We start from the raw sequence: 15,668 nt of genomic DNA, 5'->3' as shown, positions 1-15,668 counted from the left end.
AGAAGAACATCTATTCTCATGGGTCCCTTGGAAGAAGGGGCTGATGGCAGGCTCATGGAAAAGCAGACTGGAGCCAAGTCTACAGGAGGACAGAGAATTTCACATTTGTAATGACCCATTGTTTTTCCACCTCTGCACTTGTTGAGGGGGCCAAAAGTCACCCAGAGCAGTGCTCAACTTTAACATTCACATGAATCTCCTGAGTGACTTGTTAATATTCAGGTTCTGATTCAGTAGGTCTTGAGATGATCCTTGAGATTCTGAATTTCTAACAATCTTCCAGATGATATTGTTGCTGCTGGTCCACAGATCATCCTTTTATTAACAAGATTATAGGACAATGGCCTTGGACCTTGACCCTGACATTTAGAGGCTTCTCTATTAAATGCCCCAAAGAGGTCCTCAGTAGCTACAACGTGGAGGTGACTGCAGCAACCACTCATTATTCACCCAATGGGGCATTAGCACACCAACAGCCTTATAGCCCCTTATTGTGCCTAGATCCTGTTGGAATTTGAGAGAAAGGTGAGCTCTGTAGGGCAGATCAGTCTAACCATTTTCCAGGAAGGTCTCACTTCACCCACATTGGTTTCCCCATATCTCAGCTTTGTATGTTTTGTCCATCAATCCAATCCCATATGCCTACTGTCTTCCAAAAAATCCTCAAACTTCCTGGTTTGTTCTTTGTACCCTTCCTGGTTGTCCAGCACTGCTATAGACTATTTTAAATTTTACACTGTTTTTGTCATTTCAGTGAGATCTGTGAAGGGTAGGAGAGAAGAATGTATGGGCTCAGTTTGTCATCTCAGAGCAGAAGTCCTACTTTTGATTTCATAGTAATTGAAGTCTCTTCTCCCACCTACTATTTGAGGCCTGATTTGTTCCAATAGAAAAAAAAATGTGGCTAGTTCCCGTTCTGAGCCATTTTCAGGAAAAAAAACAACAACAACAAAAAAACAAAAACAAAAAAACCTGAGAGCAGATACAAATGGAGAAGGTTATAGGAGAAAGCCACTTCCCTTCATAAAAATCAACTCAGAATCTTTAATTGCAGACCTTGGCAGGGAAATGGCTGCCTATGAAGTGGCCCTAATCTACCCACCCCGTTTTACTTTACTTCCAGGGCATGTTTATTTCAATTTCCATTGTCATCACCATACCTGACCCCAGGGTGACATTGATTCTCCTTGGACACTCTGATCCAAGCGTAGACAAATTCCTATGCCTTGGTTTCCTCAGTAAGTAGTAGTATCAATAGCAATAACAGTAATTATAACAACAGTTTCTCTTCTTTACCCTTCTTATATGCCAGGTACTGTGCTAGGAACTTGGGATGAATTTTCTAATTACTTCCTCTTAGTTATCCTGGAAGGTGGCTAAGATTATTATCTCCAATTTGATGAAACTAAGGTACCATGAGGTTAAGTAGCCTACTCAGGTAGCAACTCGCAGCCAGAGTTAGAACCCAGGTCTCTGTGAGCCCAGAGTCACAAACTTAATCATTTTGCTAAACTGAATATTAAAATATCCCAGCTCACCTATATGTAAATATATTACCATTAGCTCCTGGATTCCCACTTGACAGGCTGACATCCTCCCCAGTGACTGAGGCCAGCCAAAGCCTCTACCTGCAGGAATAGAGGATCTGTGACTCTAAGAGAAATAGTGGAAAGACCCCATTTGCCAAATGGATTCAACTCAAATACTAGACATACCTGATAAAAATGTATCAGCCTAAAACATATAGACATGATGTGGGACTTTGTGGATGACAATCCTCTATTTTACATTCAATCAGCAGATTTATATTCTTCGTTATTCTTAAAAGTCCATCTTTTGCTTCCAAACAAGTAAAAAGCATATTAAAGAAACCCAAAGTTCACAGGTTACTAACTCAGCACTCAATCTGTTGTGTTCACTGTTTTGTAAATTAACCATGACACTAAAATCTCTCTATGCACTGGTTGAATCACTTTTAATTAATATGAGAGCAGTAGGTTCTTCAGAAAAACAATACCTCCACTTATCAAAATGTGGTATTCTTCCAAAGGAAGTGAATATCATGTTCAAGGCATCTTTTTTCTTCACAAAACAAAACATTTTGAGGGAGCTGTTTTTCCCATAGTGACAACATGAAGATTTGAATAACTTCATCAGAGCAGGACTTCTCCTGATCAGCTAACCTAAAACCACTCAGAGAAGGCCGTGATGAGTTTTCACAATGGATCCACTTTTCCAGATATTTGAGTTTGCTTTGTGTGAACAATCAGAGCCTCTGAGGTGAATGCATAGATCACATGAACCAGTAAACGGACTTTGCAACATGAATGCTATTCCCACACTGAAAAACTTAGCAATTTTTGTTTTTGTTTTTTTCTTGTGGAGTTTTGGTAGGAAATGAGATGAAGTAACTATAATAGGAAAAAATTCATGATATATAACTGTCATATTTTTTGACAGAAATCTGCCAAATATTCTTTACCTTAAAAGGACACTATAAAATGCCATAATCATTTTTTAAATTGACTTAATTAGAAAAGACCAAATGTATATATAAAGGATAATGCATGGACCCATCAATTTGTTTTCTGACGCCTGCTGGCAGGGAAGACAACAGAGGGTTGATGGAGAGAAGGCTGGAAGCCAGGCAGAGGAAAGAGGAAGGTCACTGTCATTTATTTGAGAAAATTCTTTCATATAGGCATGGGGTTGGGGGCAGTGGAACAAGGGTTTCTCCTTGAGGCAGATTTGGAGAGCTGTGTTGTGGAATTCTTCAATAGCATAGGAGCAGGAAAGTGTTGCATTAAGGCCACCTTCTTTTTATCTGTAACAGCTTTATTGTGATATAATTCACATAACATAAATTTCAAACTTTAAAAAGTATACAATTCAATGCTTTTAGTATATTCACAGAATTATGTAATCACTAACACAATCAATTTTAGATAATTTTTATTACCGCAAAGGAAATCCATTAGCAGTCACTCCCGTCTACTTCCCAGCCCTTGGCAACCAGTAATTCACTTTCTGTCTCTATGGATTTGCTTATTTTTGATATTTCATATAAATGGAACCATAAAAAAGCCTTTTGAGTTTGGCTTCTTTCACATAGCATAATGTTTCATCCATTGTAGTATCAGTATCATATCAGTATTTCATTTCTTTTATGGTTGAATAATATTCTGTTATAGAGATATAACACATTTTATCTATCCATCACTTGATGGACATTTGGTTATTTCCACCTTTGGCAATTATGAATAAAGCTTCTATGAACATTTATGTACAAGGTTTTGTGTAGACATGTTTTCATTTCTTTTGGGTATATCGTTAGGAATGGAATTGATGTTGATATGGTAACTGCATGTCAAACTTTTTGAGAAACTGTAAGGCCCCACTTTTAACAATTTGAGTGTTTACTATGTCTTGGGCATTGTGGTATTTTCCATGTTAGCTGTAAACTGATTTACTCCTTATAACAATTGTGCAAAGTAATTACTAACTACTTTTATTCCCATATGACAGGTGAGGAAAATGAGGCTCAGAGAGGGGATGCCATCTGTTTATGGTCCCACAGCTAGGAAGTGGATGATGGAGCTGGGATTCGAACTCAGGCAGTTTGGCTCCAGAGTTTTTGGAGGAGGAGATGGCCAGACAGAAATAAAAATTCTTGCTCTGAAAAAAAATGATGATTTCAGATTAGCATATTTGTTTTATAGCAGAGGTTTGGAATTTGGCTTTCACTGACTAATCTTTTTAGTTTAACCAAGTGGTTAAAAGTGCAAACCCTACAGCCAGATGGCTTGGGCTTGAGTCCAAACTCTGTCACTCACTACTTGTATGACTTTGGACAATTTACTTAACCAATATGTGCCTCAGTTACCTCATATGCAAAATAGTTAAATAATGGTATTTTTCTTATAGGGCTACTGTGAGGATTAAATTGATTTAATACATGTAATGCACTTAGAATAGGGCTTGTGTATATGGTAAGTGCTCAGTAAATATTAATGAAATATGGACAAGCATTTCCAAACTTTTTTGATCCTGTACCCCATCAGTAAAGCATTTCTGAGCACAACTTCCCAATATAGGTGTATTTATTATAAGCATGTGCTACTGACAATCCATTTTAATTATTGGGACAGATTAAGTTCCTTCTTATTTTTTAAATAATAGAGAAGTTTTAATATTTTCTTCTGTATTCCTCATGGATGATCTTGTGTCCTTTACTCTGACCATGTACCCTGTCCCAGATGGAGTACCCAGGTCTGGAGTGAGAGAAGAACTGACTTATCCCAGGTTTTTTAATATTGCTATGATACAGGGTTTCTGGACCTGTGTCTCTACGTATGTGGGTAGGGGAAGGGATAGGAGCAAGCAAGATGAAGAAGGAGCTTCTAAGGGTTACAAGAATGAGCTCTTTCTATTAGGGGTTTCCTCTGGGGAAAGGGGAGTGTCTGGTTACCTATAAAACAATGAGAGGTTTCCATTTTATAGACAAGTACACCCTACCAGGTAAACGGAATGACCTCAATCTCTCTCTGGGCAGGTATAAAATTCAGGTGAGTACTTGCTGTGTTGGGCTTCTTTTAGTCCTCAGAACTGAGGACAGCAGAAGAGGCCAGTAAAGACTCCCTGTCTCAGCTATGTTGGGCTTCTGGTCTCAGTGAGCACAGAGGACATGCTGAACCCAAAAAGAACAGAGTGAAACTTTCAAGATTCCTCTGGACCATTCTGCCTCTCCTTTCAGGGAAAAGGGAGCTGGACAGGGATTTAGCAGAATTTGAGTCACCCCCCTCCTTCAGTTTAGAGAAGAGGAAACTATGATCCTGGAAAACCTCCTTCACTCTTTCCCTTCTCTGAACCTCACAGTGATTTAGTGTAATAATAATAATAATAATAATAATAATAACAGCCTTCATTTTACTGAGCTACTACTGTTGTAGTTGCTTTACACGTATTAACTTATTTTATCATCATAACAAACTCCTATGAGCAACAGACATGCTTTTGGCCTCAAGTGAAATCAAACTTATCTAACTGTAATCTAATTCAGTTGGCGTTTCTTTTCTTCACATAATAATCCAGAGGTAGGTGGTTGCTGAATATTTCTGTAATTTGCTAACGTCATCAGAGACCCAGTCTCTTATCTTTTTTTGCTACCATCCTTAGTATGTATAGATCTTTAGCCTCATGCTTGTTACTTCATGGTCACAGATGGCCACCCTATCTCAAGGTATCACATCTGCATTCAAAATAGGGAAAAGAAAAGAGGTGTTGGTGCCAGCTGTATTTCATCTCTTTATCAGGAGACAAAAGATTTATCAGAAACCAGCCCCCTATCAGCAGGCTTTCTCTAGCATTTCCTTAGTTAGGTGTTGGTCACAAGGTTACCTTTTGCTGCAGGAGAAGCTGGAAAAATAAATATTTAACTGAGCACATTGTTGCCTCAAAATTGGGGTTTGAGTTGCAAATAAGAAAGGATAAATGGATACTAGAAAGGCAATCAACAATTTTCAGTAATATATAAGTACTATTAGAATCCTTATTTTACAGATAGGGAAACTAAGGCATGGAGTAGTTAAGTAACTACCCAAGGTCACACAGTCAATTAACAGTAGAGCTATGATTTGAACCCAGGCAGTCTGGCTCCATACCAGTGTTTCTGGAACATTCTTTGTGACAACCTACCTTTAATATTGACAAGCTACCTTTAATATTTAATACTTTTAATATTGCATCCCAGTATACATACCTTTCAAATTCAAAACACTACATACATTTTCTATCTACAATATTCTATTTTCTATTCTATTCTATTCCATTCTATTATTTCATTTTTTAAAATGCTGGTCATGTTCAACTAAACTGATTTCTTGACCTGCAACTTGAAAATAATTTTACTGCATTGCTCTTCCAAAACCACCATTTCCCTAATGGGATTTCTGGGGTACCAAGAAAAACTTCCTGGTGTTATGTCACTCTCTAAAGTCCTGCCTGAAATGCCACCATTTCTTTTTTCCCCTAGATATTTGCCTCTTATTGAGTCTGATCCAAGAAGGGGATGTTTTGAGGGTTCCTGTTTTATACAGCCAGACACAATTCCTGACTCATAAAATCACCAATGGTTCAGTGAGAATGGTAGCACTTCACATGATACACAGTGAGCACTAATTCATGTGTATTAGCTGAATCTCCCCAAGAAGCATATCCCCTGATACGAGGGGATTAGGGAAGTGATGCAGGGAGGTGAAAGCAGGAAATATGGGGTGTGTTATTAAACCAGCTGCTACAGTGGGCAACTGAAGCTTAATCCCTGGGGAAACTCTGGGGAAAAGTGTCAAATAAAATTTTCAATTATCATCCCTGAGGAGCAAGGGAACCAGGACATTTATACCCTTCCCCCATCAGTCATTGGTTAAGGGCTATTCCCAGGGCAGGGGAGACAGTAATTCCCAGGTACTTCTGGCCTGCTATATTCTGGACAAAGTGGGTTCTATCAGCCTGAGGGACGCCTTCCAACAAAGACACAGGTTCTGGATATTGAAAGTTAGGTTGGTGTGTAAGGAAATGGTAAGGGAGATAGATGGAACAGCAACAGCATCTGCTACAACATGTTAGCTTGCATCCTTATCAATATTATCCTCAGTTCACATATATATTCAACAGTTCTTGAGTGTCTGGTCTATTGCCATGTTGCTGTGACCCTGATCAGTAAAATAGGGAAAATATTTATACCTACCCCTTAGGATTATGGTGAGAACCTATCACAAAGCTTAGCATATTAGCAAGTGCTCCATAAGTGCTAGCTAATATTTATTAATAATAAAAGGGATTTTCAGTTGATCATGTTGTTTAACCTATGAAATGGGGACAGTACATATACCTATAGGTATGGGGCTGGAAATAAATGTGGACTGCATTAGCTAAGGCTGAACAGGAGACAGAGGGTATGGAATCTGGTGACCAGGAAGCTGGACAGCTAGGAGGTGTCTCGTTGAAGCTATATTGTGGTTGGTTTGCTACCAGAGCTTGGAAGTTCCCATCTCTCTCCCCAGGAATACACACTTACAAAGGAATTTGTACTTGAGTATGATTTACCACTCCATAAGCACCATGCAGATAGGAATACTATCTAATTTGTTCACCTCTAGCATGCAAGTAAATATTTGCTGGATTGATAAACAAATGGGGCTTCCCTGGTGGCGCAGTGGTTGAGAGTCCGCCTGCCGATGCAGGGGACATGGGTTCGTGCCCTGGTCCGGGAAGATCCCACATGCCGCAGAGCGGCTGGGCCCGTGAGCCATGGCGGCTGAGCCTGCTCGTCTGAAGCCTGTGCTCCGCAACGGGAGAGGCCACAACAGTGAGAGGCCCACGTACCGCAAAATAAATAAATAAATAAATAAATAAACGAATACAAAGTCATATACAGAGACTCTGACCTTATCTACCAGGATTTTAGTTGTGCTATTCCCTCCACTTTGGCATACCCTCTATTCCTCTTCCCAGTCCCTGCCCCGTGCCTTTTCCACATGTGTGTAGTAAAAAATTTATCCTAGCCCAAAGACAGGTCTGACCTTTGCCCTCAGCTTCTGGGAAGTAATCTCTTAGCCCTTGAAATGTCATGTCTGATAGGAGTATTTTTGTTTGCCTGGGGGCCTTGGGTCAACTGATAGTCTAACAATGTTATTTAGGATGGGGTTTTGGGCCACATCAACAATGTGATTTAGGGTGGGGGCTCTGAGTTACCTGGTATCAGCTCATCTTCTGAGAAGACTGGAGATGGGGATCAGCCAGAGGGGCAGTGATGGAGCCCCAACAAAATCTTTAGAAGCTTGGGTGTGCTTTCCTGGTTGGCAATACTCCATGAATATTGTCACATATTTATGCTGAAAAGTAACATTGTCCTGACTCCACAGGGGTAGGAAAACTGAAGCTCCCTGTTTGGTACTTTCTTATACTCTGCTCTGTGAGCCTTTCTGGTGGATTATCGAAGCTAAGGGTGTTATTTGGGACTCCTGGACTTTCAGTTGGTGTCAGAAGGGAGGGTTGTCTTGTGTGAACTGTTTCCCTTAACTTCACAGTTGCTCAAACGTTAACATGGTAGAAATTTCCCTGTCTTCTGAGACTTAGTTCAAACATTTTCTTCTTTGGTAGAGACTTCTAATGTTCATCCATATCTAGTTCTCCTGCCCTTCTGAGTTCATAGGACTTTTAGTTTTCTGTTCCCTTGAAGTTGGATGAAGCCATGTGATCAGTTCTGGCTAGAGAATTTACCTGTAAGTGAGAAACAATCTAGGGCTCTCTTTCCAGCTGTGATGATTATGGAAATATGTCTTGAGATGGAGGTGTAGTAAGGCAGAAGCAGCCCAGATTGTGTACTATCACATAGGTGATAGCTGCCCCAGAGAGTCACCTGGACTCACAGCAGGATTTGTATGAGCAAGAAATAAATTCTTGTATGTTAAAGCCATTAAGACTTGGGGGAAAATCTGTTACTACAGCACAACTAATCCTGATTGCAAAGATCTTCCTCAATCACAATTAACCACTCCATTTTTTGAGTTCTTCCAGGCCCACATCCATCCTTGTTATGGTCCATGCTTATGTGTTCTCACTAAATTCTGAGTGACTGTAGATATTTTATTTTAGTCATCTTGGTATTTCTTGTGTACCTGGCCCAGATTACATATTCAGGATATGCAAGTTGAATCTAATTCAGCTGGTTGGCAGCATGGCTGTTGTGGAGATGGACATAAACCTGCCTAAACAATCTGCCTTAAATGATGTACTGGTGAGCTAAACAGAAGTAATAGAGGCTTCTGAAGAACACAGGGACACTCTATGGCCATGTACCATTCCTTTCTTCCTCTTCCCCAACTATATGAGAAAACAGTGTCCATGTGACACTCATGGCCTACTGGAGAAGGAAGTCACAGTTCAAGAGAGAAATGGGAGAGATGGAATCAGAATAGAGTGCTTCCAGGGAACATGAATTTTACCTCCCAACACCCCCTCTAACTGTGTTGCAAACCCAGATGGTCTAATCTACCTATGGTCAGGCTGAACTGTTGCCCTGCAGGTGGTTGGACTTGGTGGAATGATGAGGTCTCATTTTGTTATCTTGGGCCTGGTAGGTAAAGGCCCGGGCAAGCAAGATCTACCTCACCAGTCCCATATCCTATTCAGGACAGAAGTCTCTGGGAGCCAGGGGTAAGAAGGTCATCATAAATAAGGAAATCCCAAAGGGTCTAAAAGTGAAGTGGGTCAAGCAGCAGAGTGGTGGTCTCTGACTGAAACACTGAAGTAAGCCAAAGCCCACAGCAGAGACCTTAGGCCTCCTCCCCCTTGCTCTTGGTACTAGAGACAAAAGGACCTATGGCTGTAGTCACCTGTTGGAAGCCTAGGTTAGAAAACTTAAGATACAGGGCTCTCAAGGAGATTATAGAGAGTGACACATTCATGTGCTAGTATCAACCTATTCCATATTCTTGCTTCCAACCCCCCTCAACCCATGCTGCACCCAGGAACTCTCTGATAGTAGGCAACTCTGAGATCAATTTGAAGGGGTTTGGGAGATGGGTGAAGAATAAGTATTTTATTAAGGTCAGTGTTTATTTCTTCTGGAGAAAGGTAGGTTAAGTAGTATCAGAACATACAAACTATCGTGTCTCTAATGGGCAGCATAAGATACCACATGGGAGCCTTGTGGGCAGCAAGGAGCATGTATGTGCAGGAGACACCATGATGAAAGAAACAGTAAGGTCACTCCATCCACTTTGGGGGATGGATAAAGAATATGTCTACCTCTGAGGAGACAGGACTGGAAGCATTAGGAAAGAACTGGAGGTGGGGGATTCCTAAGTGATATGGATTCTGGTTAGGTCCCAAAAGCAGCTTTTAAGCTCATGTGAGAGTACACAGGGCAGGTACTGGACTTACAGCTGCAAGGAAAAGGAGCAAGGTCAGGAATGGGCCTTCAAGTCTTGTGAAAGAGCCAAGTGACATGAAGGACAGTCCCACCCGTGAAGACATTTGAAGCATCCCTGGTTACAGGATCAAACTTGATTCTTGTGGCCCACTCTTCCAGAAAAGACATGGAAGGCCACAGACAGACCATGGAAAGCCTGGCAATAGAACAGCAGGACTGGCAGGCCAAGACTAGGCTGGTGTAAGCTGTCCCTGCCAGGCAAATTCCCTTTATTTCACAATTGGTAAAACACACACACAAACACACACACAAAATGGCATGAGAGCTATGCCTGGAGGTGTCTTTTTACTTCTTTTATTGAACTCCATAAATATTTTCATAAGGCTTTGTGTCATTACAACATCATATTTTTGTTAAACATTTTTTTTTAAACACACAACTTTGACACTTGTTTGACAGGGTCAAACAGTCAGATAGAAGAAATGAAATAATAAACTGGCAAGTGCAGAGCAGCAGGGGTAATCAAAATCACTGTTGCCCATCCATCCACCCCAGCCCACCCCATCCCCAAAACACTAAAAATCACTATTTGGCTTCACACTAGAATTGTTAGAACTCTCTTGTTGCTGTCCTTATAAATCCTTTAGAGATATACACATAGAAGGGACAAGAGGGAGAGAGAGAAAGAGGAGGTGGATTTCTGGGTTAGGACCATCCCATAAAAGGGCCCATAGAATATATTAGCAAAGCCTTTTTGAGCAAATCCAGGCCTCATTGAGTTGAGGAAAGGGGATCTCTGGGCCATGCAGAAACAGAGATTTACAGGGTTCTTGTGGATAGCATCACTGTGGGAACACAGAATAGGCTTGGATCCTGAGCCCAGGTAATGGGGTTCCCCTTGGGGCTGTTGGCCACCTGTCTGCTTTTCTGCCATAGACTGGGGGAATATTCCAAGCAATGGTGAACAGATTTCTTGTTGTTTTCATAAATTATTGGCATCTGATGAGGCCAGTGGGTTGGGTGGATGAGAGGTGGGTGGAAAGAGGTGATAATCCCTGATCCTGGAGCTCTGGGCACAGCCCCAGGGGAGCAGGAAGTGGGAGTGTGAGTGAGCTTGGCCAAGAGAAGTTGTAGGTCCAGGGACCTGTCCATGCATCCCCTCTTGGTGTGCCCCCAGGCCCTGGAGAAACAAGTCAAGGCCAAGCCTAGTGAGAAAGAATTGAAAGTAGGAAAATAATGTACACTCAAGGGAGGCCTACACAGCCAGACATTCTGTTTGCCAGGGAAGCCATTTTAGCTTAGGCACTGGGTACCAGGTTCCTTGTCAAGTGGGCTTAAGTAGCTGGGTCAGGTGCTGAGCAGCTGTGGCCAGTCCCAATCCCTGGCCCTCTGCCCAGCTCACACTTATCCTTGGCTAACTCCTCAAGTCTCATTTGGGTGTGGTGGAATGGGAGCTTAAACAGCTTGTAATTTGATTCCCATAGAAGAAAAATTCCCAGGCTGGGCAGGGCCTGGTCTGGGTCAGGAGGCGTAAGAGCAGCAATCAAGCCAGCTATGCTGTGTCCCATGCAGCCATGAGTCCTTTCATGATTAAGTCTTCTCCCACAGGGTCCAGGATAGACTCAAAATCTCCAGATTCCTCACTAGAATGGCTCTCCATAGTAGGGCCCATCCTTACTCCTTTGTACTCCATTCTCCTTGCTGTTCAAGGTCTATCTATCTGAGGGGCTATGTGGAGAGGAGGAATAGGGAGTACTCATAGGGAGTCTGTCTCTTTGTGTGGAAAGTTAGTTTTTCCTAAGTGTAAAGCCTACCAAAAATGAGCCTGAGGGTAGCATCTCTGCCTCAGATCCTTTCTCCACAGGGAAAAGTCCCCTAGGGTCCTCGCTTGCTTACTTCAAATGTTGTGGGATGGGAGAATGTTGGAAACAGGGCAGTCTTTGAGTGCCAGAAGTGCTTTAACTATGCCCATACCAGCAACCCTCCTGTGCAGGGGAGAGCAGGAGAAAGAAGGAAGACAGGAAGGGGGGAAGGAAGGAGCCATGGAAGATTATCCATGCAATCGGCTAACAATGGGGGAAGTTTCACATAAGTTAGGAACTGTAAGTACATATCTTGGGCTGAGGTTGTCTCTTTCATGCCCATCTTTGTTCTTTCCTATAAGAGGTTACTATCAGCCTTTGATTTTGTCCAGGTCAATAATTTGAATACAGTTGATGATCTTGGTCAGGTGGGCTCTGTCTTGACCTCTCACAGATTCCAGCAATGCTGCCTAAACAATCTGCCAATGGGGAGCAGGTACAACCAGGTCCCCGATTGCAGTGGGGAGTCCTACTCTAAACCTGCTTGGTACTGGAGGCAGTTGAATCCCTCCTCCAGGAGGCAGAGTCTCAGCCTCTTTACTTCTAGTTCAGATTTTTTAGTTTAGGGGAGGGACAAGCCTAGAAGAAACACCATAACCAAAGTGGCATGAGGAAGAGAAAAACTGACCCAAAAACCCCAGATACAAAACTGGCATGACCCAGCAGTGCTGCAACATGGGAATCCCCAGTGCTAGCAGAAGAAATAGCCCAAATGCAGAATGCTCCCTGAACAGAAGTCCTCTCCAGCATCATTACTCTGACATTCCCTTGCTTCTGTTTAGTTTCGATCCCTCTACAACACCTAAAACACAGTGAAAGCAATAGAAATATTGAGCACTTATGTCACAGGGCACAACAGAGCATGTCCAGACTGGCATGACTGAGGACAGAAGATGCAGGGAAAAGGCTATTTGGGGCAACTGCAGGGCTGCAGAAATATTCGCAGATGATCAGTTGAGGGAGTGGAGGAAGGGGATCCTCCCTTTACCCAGTGAAAAGGAAAAGGAAAAAAAGAAATTCAAAACTCCCAAACTCCACCACATCAAATTAAATTCAAAAGTCATCAGCATCAGTATCATCAGGTAACTAAAAAACAATACACACATCTATGTTAATAATGACAAGTCAATGAATCACTCACAGGAGAGCAAAAAGATTATCTCAACAAGAAAAGGAACAAATAGAAATGTCATTTTCTGAAAGTAAAGGGGAGGGGGACAGGGTAAGAATGGAAAACATTTTAAGAAGGGATCATGTGTTTGGAATTCATTGGTACTTCTTCCTACCAACTACAGATTTTACTTCCCCAAAACAACAGAAAACATTTTTGGTCCTTCTGCGTGTGTGTGTGTGTGTATGTGTGTGTGTGTGTGTGTGTACACTCAAGGTCCTGTGTGCGTGTGTGTATGTATGCGTGTGTGTATGTGTGTGTGTGTGTGTGTGTGTGTGTATATATATATATATATATATATATATATATATAAATTTCAACAGTGCTTCTCCGAAAAAAGGTCCATCTATAAATATAATTTTATTTACTTTATTTTAAAATTATCTGCCTCCCTGTTGGTATTATTTTTTGAAGGGGGTTAACCTGCTGAAGTTTTGCCAGAATGGTGACTGGCTGCGCTTGGGTTCGGTGAACTCAAAGACCTGCGACTGAGCGATGCCATCAGGGACCAGGTACTGGCCCTGGTTTAACGGGTCCTGCGGTGGTGGGTAGGAAGGAGGAACTGAGCGAGCAGAGGTGACACCTAGAGTAGACGGGAGATCAAAGGGAAATGGTATAAATTAAGTAGTAAGGGGCTTCTCAAAGCACCTAGTGCCCACTTTTAATCCTTATCTCTATTCAGAACAGAATAGGCTGAGGAACACAGCATGTGATTCAGAATGCAAGGATGATCTCTCTGCTGCTCCCAAATACCTTTCTCATCTGCTGGTCAGTGTCTGAAATTTCAACATTATAGTTTCTCTGTTTGCCTTTGTTTGATGATTTGATCCCATTGCCCTGGAAGTAGTATCATATTAAGCCATCATATAACATATTAAGACATTCACACTTCAGTGGGAAGGAACCACTTCTTTTCTAAAAGCCAGTATTTTGTTGTTTTGTTTTTGTTCTTGTTATTGTTTTCCAGCTTTATTGAGATGTAACTGACATACAATGTTGTGTAAGTTTAAGGTATGCAATGTGATAATTCATTATACATATATATTGTGAAATAATTACCACAATAAGGTTAGTTAGCACATCCATCACCTCACACAATTACCTTAAGTATACAATAGCGTATTGTTAACTACATTAACCATACTGTACATTATATCTCCAAAACTATTTCATCATATAACTAGAAGTTTGTGCCCTTTGACCAACATCACCCCACTTTCCCCAACCCCAACCCCTGGCAACCTACTTTCTGTTTCTATAATTTTACCTTTTTCAGATTGCTTATATAAATGACATATTGTATTTGTATTTTTCTGTCTGACATTTCACACAGCATAACTCCCTAAAGACCATCCATATTTCCATAAATGGCAGGATTTCCTTCTTTTTATGGTTGAATAGCATTCCACAGTGTGTATGTGTGTGTGTGTGTGTGTGTGCGTGTGTGTGTGTCTTTTTTGGGTGTATGGTTTATAAAAAAGGTTCTCCCATTGCATAGGTAGCCTTTTCATTTTGTTGATTGTCTTTTGCTATGCAGAAGCTTTCTAGTTTGATGTAGTCCCACTTGCTCATTTTTGTTTCTCTGGCTTTGATTTAGGTGTCATATTCAAAACCTCATTGCCAAGATCAATGTTGAGGAGTACAGGGAAAACAGGGAATACCCTGTTTTCTTCTAGGAATTTTATAGATGTGGGTCTTACACTTAAGTCTTTAATCAGTTTTGAGTTAATTTTTGTGAGTGGTGTTATATAGGAGTCCAATACAGTCCTTTGCATGTAAACATTCAATTTTCCCAATACCATTAATAAAAGAGACTATATTTCCCCCACTAAATATTCTTGGCCTCCTGACAAATATTAGTTGACCATAAGTGTGGGTTTATAATTGGGCTCTTGATTCTGTTCCATTGATCTATATGCTGTTTTTTATGCTAGTACCATACTTCTTTGATTATTATAGCTTTGTAATATAGTTTGAAATTGGGATGCATGATTGCCCCAGCTTTGTTCTTCTTTAACAGAACTGCTTTGGTAAATTGGGGTCTTTTGTGGTTCCATATGAATTTTAGGAGTGTTTTCTCTCCTTCTATGAAAAATGCCATGGAATTTGAGATAAGGATTACAGCAAGTATACAGATGGCTTTATATAGTAAGGAAATTTTCACAATATTAATTCTTATCATCCATGAATATGGAATATCTTTCCATTTATTTGTGTCTTCTTCAATTTCTTTCATAAATGTCTAATAGATTTCAATGTGCAGATCTTTAACCTTCTTGGTTAAACCTATTCCTAAGTACTTTACTATTTTGTGCTATTGCAAAGGGGATCATGTCCTTAATTTCTCCTTTGGATGTTTGTTGTTAGTGAAACACAACTGATTTCTGTACACTGATTTTGTATCCTGAAACATTACTGAATTCCTTTATTATTCTGATATTATTATTTCTTGGGATAGTCTTTAGAGTTTTCTATGTATGAAATCATATCATCTGTAAACAGAGACAATTTGACTTCTCACTTTCTGACTTTAATTGCTTTTTATTGCCTGACTGCTCTGGCTAGGACTTCAAGAGCTATGCTGAATAGGAGTGGTGAGGTTTGGAATCCTTGTCTTATTCCTGAACTTAGAGGAAAAGCTTTCAAACTTTCACCTCTGAGTATTGTTATTAGTGGTGAGCTTGTCATAAAAGGCATTGAT

The 15,668-nt window shown here is 40.9% G+C and overlaps 1 protein-coding gene across 3 annotated transcripts in view; it reads right to left on the bottom strand.

Annotated features, from left to right (window-relative positions):
• Nucleotides 1-13,308: 13,308 nt before the first annotated feature.
• Nucleotides 13,309-15,668, bottom strand: part of ARHGEF9 (Cdc42 guanine nucleotide exchange factor 9) — a 217,100-nt gene continuing 214,740 nt past the window's right edge. For all 3 annotated transcript variants that reach the window (XM_029241365.1, XM_029241367.1, XM_029241368.1), the window contains exon 10: nucleotides 13,309-13,550. In XM_029241365.1, coding sequence (XP_029097198.1) covers nucleotides 13,369-13,550 — 182 coding nt within the window. In that variant the 3' untranslated portion in view covers nucleotides 13,309-13,368. The remainder of the gene's footprint in view (nucleotides 13,551-15,668) is intronic.

This window comes from Monodon monoceros, unplaced genomic scaffold (assembly GCF_005190385.1).
Source record: "Monodon monoceros isolate NGI ecotype Baffin Bay Population unplaced genomic scaffold, NGI_Narwhal_1 Super_Scaffold_22, whole genome shotgun sequence".
NCBI lineage: Eukaryota > Metazoa > Chordata > Mammalia > Artiodactyla > Monodontidae > Monodon > Monodon monoceros.
This window is presented reverse-complemented; position numbering and strand designations above follow the sequence as displayed.